This window comes from Etheostoma spectabile, chromosome 13 (genome assembly GCF_008692095.1).
Source record: "Etheostoma spectabile isolate EspeVRDwgs_2016 chromosome 13, UIUC_Espe_1.0, whole genome shotgun sequence".
In the NCBI taxonomy this organism is placed as follows: domain Eukaryota; kingdom Metazoa; phylum Chordata; class Actinopteri; order Perciformes; family Percidae; genus Etheostoma; species Etheostoma spectabile.
In genome coordinates, this window is record NC_045745.1 from 28,668,429 (window position 1) to 28,674,218 (window position 5,790).

At 40.0% G+C, this 5,790-nt stretch overlaps 1 protein-coding gene and 1 long non-coding RNA gene across 2 annotated transcripts in view; one reads left to right on the top strand and one right to left on the bottom strand.

The window, feature by feature from the left end:
* The first annotated feature begins 4,512 nt into the window (after positions 1-4,512).
* The window catches only part of LOC116700936 (LIM/homeobox protein Lhx1), a 5,302-nt gene continuing 4,024 nt past the window's right edge, over positions 4,513-5,790 (top strand). The window contains exon 1 of the mRNA XM_032534410.1: positions 4,513-5,148. Coding sequence (XP_032390301.1) covers positions 4,979-5,148 — 170 coding nt within the window. The 5' untranslated portion in view covers positions 4,513-4,978. The remainder of the gene's footprint in view (positions 5,149-5,790) is intronic.
* The window catches only part of LOC116700937 (uncharacterized), a 14,427-nt gene continuing 13,695 nt past the window's right edge, over positions 5,059-5,790 (bottom strand). The window contains exon 3 of the long non-coding RNA XR_004334766.1: positions 5,059-5,070. This is a non-coding gene — a long non-coding RNA (uncharacterized LOC116700937). The remainder of the gene's footprint in view (positions 5,071-5,790) is intronic.

Here is a 5,790-nt window from a genome sequence, read left to right on the forward strand (position 1 = left end):
GGGGGGGGGGGGGTCATCTCTCCCTTTGCCATTCTGCTCCTTTACAACTTTACAAAATAGCCTTTTAATTTGCTGCAGCGTCTGGGGTGTCTGAATTGTGCCTGCATCAATCACCATCATCACTGGGGCCGCGGGCACTCTGTCCCTTGGGCCCTCTCACTGAACAGCCCCTCAGGCAGATCCTCTCATATCGGGTAGGTTCCCCGTTCGGAGCATCTCCTCTCCCTCACATTCGCTCGTGCAAACAATGGGATACTGATTGAACCCCACCACTCGCCGCACTCTGCGCTGCTATCATTCTACCAGCTCTCATGTGACCGTTGCCACTTCAGCACGGCTTTGACAAACGGAGAATTACCTTGAACGGTGTTTTGTATTCTAACAGAAAATAACCATTATCAGTGGGATCAATTTCCTGATTGATTTCCAAAATAGCTGTTTTATTATGCTCAAGGGAGTTTTTAAACATTAATTTAATGCAGACTGCTCTCTCTGGGAGGCTATAGGATTTACTTTGGGAGAGTTATTCCCTATTCCTCTGTGTCACTATTAGGGCTGCTATAATGATACCAGTGCACACTATCAGTAATATCAATGTATGTAAGTGTAAGACTGATGAAGATGTGTGTGTGTGTGTGAATGAGTCAAACCCCTGATATGGTTTGGCAGGTCAGTGTAGAAGGGGTCAATATGGATTAGCCTTCACTCTGGGGCTGTCAGACTGCATTGATGGGTTTTCCTGCTTTAGTGATGTGTGTTTTGTGTGTGTGTGTGTGTGTGAAGGAGCTACCTTTCTGGCAGAGAGTACATTTTGACTCTTCTAAACTCAACCAATACACCTTTTGATGCTATTGTCCAATGGACAATAACCAATAATTAAACTCGATAGGGGGATTTTTGTATTCCCCTTGCATTTCTCCGTTCTTCCTGTGTCATGCTTATTCAATCAAGCACATGCTGTTCAAAGACAGTCGCGCTGTGTCGTATGCTGAGCCCCGCAAAGGTCACATCAAGCTGTTCTACCTGTCAGCTCCAAAAAACTAGGAAGGCAGGAGGTCAGTTGACACGGAGCAGAAAGGATGCAGATGGTACAGTACGTTCCTTGGCCAGAAATTAAACTGTGCTTAACACCAGTTACACATTAGTGCTGTACTGCACATATTCTGTCACCTGTTAATTAGCCACACCTAGATAAAAACTAATGTAGTCTGATATTCCAGCCCTGTAATTAATCCTATCGCAAAAGTTACAATGTGTTTCAGAGAGGTATTTCATTCAGGAGGCTGTAGTTTGCGATGCTGTTGAATCCTATTGCGTTGTACTGTGTTAGTAAGTGTTACTAATTTGGTGTACTAACATATCAATATGGGTGAACTTAATATTAGAAGCACTTCTCCGTATTGCACAATACAAGTTGGTAAGTCATTATTGGATTAACCCTTTATCCAGATCCTGGATCATCACAAAATTTGTGTGAAATAAAATGTACATTTTTACTACACAATATAGCGATAATAAAACATGGTGCGTATAACATAACCAAGAAACACGTCTTAAAGAGTAATGATATTTCTCAAAAACTCATATAATATACTAGATCAGACCAGCATATCTGTGTAATGGGGTTGTGTGATGGATATTCTACAAACCATTGACTGATTTGTATTTAAACATAAGACTTCTAAGGATGTTCACAATAGTATTCGGAAATTCCTCTAAAACTAAACTTAATTTAGTTCACTTTTTGGAAAGAGAACCTGTCTTGATTTTGTTTTTCTTTTTAGCCTAACAGACTTCAGCCAGTTGCGCTAGAGATGCTCATTTAGACTGAGCTTAATATAACTATTTCTTAGACTAAACATCACAACAAAAACGATGTTACCCCAAACGGTGACAAAGAACATTAAAGAAAGCGAAACTGGGGGCCAATTGCATCATTAATTTGAAACTGGTGAAATAATAGAAGGAGCGAGTAAATGAGACTGACAACGAGTCGGAGTCTTCTTGATTGAACTTTTGCCAATCCTCATCTTATTCGGCAGTTATTGTGTTACCACTTTCCTCAGGTGAGATTCTGATTGAACCAAGGGACTTCTGTTAAGCTGCGTTCAGCACACACAGTACCAACAGCAGGGACTGGATAGGTAAAGGCCATCCTGTAACACAGCGGGGAGCTCTGCAAGCCGCCATGTATTTGTCATGTCATCTTGTGCGTTGCCAGGTATTTTCCTCCGGTCTATAACTTTCCCCATTCCACCACTACCTAATCAGCTTTAATTGACTTTAATTAGCATCTAGTAATTAATTTTGTTTTCTACAAATTATTTGTATGAACGGTCCCAGTGGGTGGCCTGTTCATCTCGTTAGGGCCAATTAGCTGCAATTAACAAACACTAATGACGTGCTTTTTTTCCTTCCAAAACAAACAGCATGCACCCTGCCAGATTCCAGTGCTGCACAGAGACCTCTTGTGTGTTGGAGTGGTGCGGGGGGCCAGCTCACTGGGCTAGGCCTCTAATCAACACCTCTAATGGAGAAACACAAACCCACAAAGAGACACTCGCACCACAGAGATAATTACTTTCCCCTCTGGTCTTTTCATTGTCACCCACTGTTAAATTTAGGCAACTGAGATCAGGTTTGTGGAACAGAGTAGATGTAAGAAAAGTCGTAAGCTGTTATTCTGATTGGCCGGAGTAGGGCTATGCTCATAGCATCACATTCATTGCTGGACCTCAGTACAGTGTGATATCCAACGGGTACCAATTAGAGGCATGTCAAGATTGCTTATGATGACAACCATTTGAAAAATAAAATAGTAATGATAACACTGACTTCAAACTAAAATTTCCAAGGCCACTTTTTTTTCTGATTGACAGATATTTATGATTCTTCTTTTTTTAAGGGTGTCTGACCGTTTGACAACTAAGTGTTGGTGACTCTCAGTCACTAGTTTACTCCTTGCCTCACATCTGACACACATCCTTTTTTCACAGATTATTCTCTTCATGCTGTTTTATTAGCATGTACTGTTATCATTCAAGAGTGAATTGAAATGTTGCCCATGCTATTAGAGGATGCTCAAAGGATCCACTTCAGGCATGCACTACTTGTGTTGCATTTCCACAACGAATTTTAAAGGGTACACTGTTTATTATGAGTTTAAACAGTAAATTGTATCCAATAAAAATATCTGAAAATCTGTATGAATGTAGGTTGTAAAAGTGTTTCACTGCGCTAGGCTCAGTTATGCAACTTCTCTAACTGACAAATACATTGCATGGGGAATGAATATTGCCAAACAATTTTGGGACATAAAATGAAGACTGTTCACTTTCAAAAGGGAAATTTAGGCAAATATTTCGAGAGTTAATAAAAATAAAAGAAATATCCTTGCTCCATACATTTTGTTTCATTGATTTTGATTGATTACTGAAGCTATAGTTCCACAGTTAAACATTTTAAATGTATTTAAAAAAAAGATGGTGCATGCACACAAATGCAACCATCAACACTTTCTGTTTGATCCATGTTTTTCTAATCCTAGAAATCAGCTGTCAAAAATAAGAAATGCTTACAGTGAAAGTGCCAACCAGATCATTTGGTGATGTACATGTTTGCATTCATGAGCTCGTGATGTGGTCTGCCAAAAACAAAACAAAATCTGGATGGAAAAAAATCTGACCTACAACCGATTTTTTTTTTTAAGAAAGATTTTGCAAATCTTTGACTCCCGTTTAATTTGATGGTGCCGGTAGCTGGGATATCAGGGACGACCAGAGCAGGGAGGGTGGACGGGGAAAGGCGCTATCTCCTTCCCCAGCGCACCGACACGGTGCGATACCATCTAGGAGAGGCAGCCAATCGCCAGAGATTAGAACCATTAGTGACCCGTGTCCTTTCAAACGAAATGAAGTGTAATGTTGGGAAACAATATTAATCCATGGGAAAAAGCTCGTGTTTCCCCCGTACTGCTGGGATAGGCCTATCATTTGTAATCTGCCACTGATGCAGTCTCATTCTCCCACACAACCCGGAAAATAATGTATTCATATGACATCCGCTTTGACCCTCAGCAGGCTATCCTTTGGACAATCTGTCTGAGAAAAAAAAGAAATGGGTTATTATCGCAATGAATATGTTTAATTTGTTATTAATAATTTCTAATTTATTTCTTTACATATATTGTGGAACCTAGCATTAATGACAAGCATTTGTTTAAAGTTCTGCTGTTACTAGCCTGTTTCTCTTTTTCTTCCTAGACAGGAAAAAAAAATGGTTTTAAAAAATGTATAGGCTAAAGGTTTAAGAAATATTGAACGTGAGTCCTACTCTCAATTTTTATATATATATATATATATTGTAACCGTGCTTTGCTTTACATAATAATGAAGTGCATGTGTTGGAGTGAAATGGAAAGGCTGCTCATAGGTTTGTCCTGGAGCTGACGTCACAGGTCGCTTAATAAGCAATAGGCTGAGCTTTAAGAGGTGCGCTCATTACAGCGTTTCTCTCAGACTGAGGGCTCATCAGAGCAAAAATGGGACCCAAATGACAAGGCTGAGCGCACTGATAGCATTTCCTCGTTATTTCTCCCTCCTTAAGAAACCACTCAGGATATATCGCACAGTGGGTATAGGCTATGTCTTTGTGCCTACCCGTACATTTGCGCACTTCGGATGATCCCGATGGGCCCGCGATGATCTCCAGTCTATAATTTGGTTCTAGAAATGCTGTTTTTTCCACAGTTCACCTGTCGTTGGGAGCCGTTCGCCACATGTGGATTGTTGCCCCGTGGAACAGAAGCGCTCCGTTTCATCTCGCGGATGGTGATGTAATTGTTATTCAGATTATATTTTTGGATACATTGGATTTCCGGGATCGTATATCCAAGAAAGTCAACACCGAGGTGTCTGGGGCGTTGGAGAAAGAAGCCGAGTCTGTATCCCACACACTGGGCTGGGAATAACTCCAGACAATGCTTCAGTGTTCCAGCTGTGAAAAGCCTATTCTTGATAGGTTCTTGCTCAAAGTTTTGGACAGACCATGGCACATCAAATGTGTCCAGTGCTGCGAATGCAAATGCACTTTGACAGAGAAGTGCTTTTCACGAGAAGGGAGACTGTACTGTAAGAACGACTTCTTTAGGTAAGCATAGGCTACAGAACGGGGGTGGGTTGGTTTTCATCTACAAAAAGAGGAAAAAATGAAACTGTATTTGTTGAGCCAATAGAAATCAATGCATGGATGGAATTTGGAAAAAAAAAAGGAAGCAAAAAAAAATTCTCAACATAGAGCTGTGGATCAAACTGTATTAAAAACTACTGGACCATGTTCTGACAGTCGTTCAATAAATGGTCTTTGTTTACACTGTGGGAGCTGCTGCTTCTTGCAAATATTGCTGTAAACTCAGTTTTTTTAAATTTATTTATTTGACTTCGCTTGTGGCTTGGTTGGGTTTATTATGTATTTTCATAAAATATAAATCAAAAAAGAAAAAAAACCTTTGCTTACAAATTCGTTGGAAAACAACATGATATCATGTTTTGTTCTACACTATTATAATAAATCAGCAATACTGCAAGCAGGACTAACCCTTATCGCCCGTGTGAATGCTATTGACTTATACTGAGATTATATTACAGTGATATTTTAAATACCATGTTCATGCATTTTACTTTAGGTCTATTATGAGACATTATTTCTGCATGGTTGAGAGCAGAATCGAAGTCAGTGTTGTAATCATACCTGGGCCTATGAAAACATGAGTCTAAAACAGGAAGCGTTACT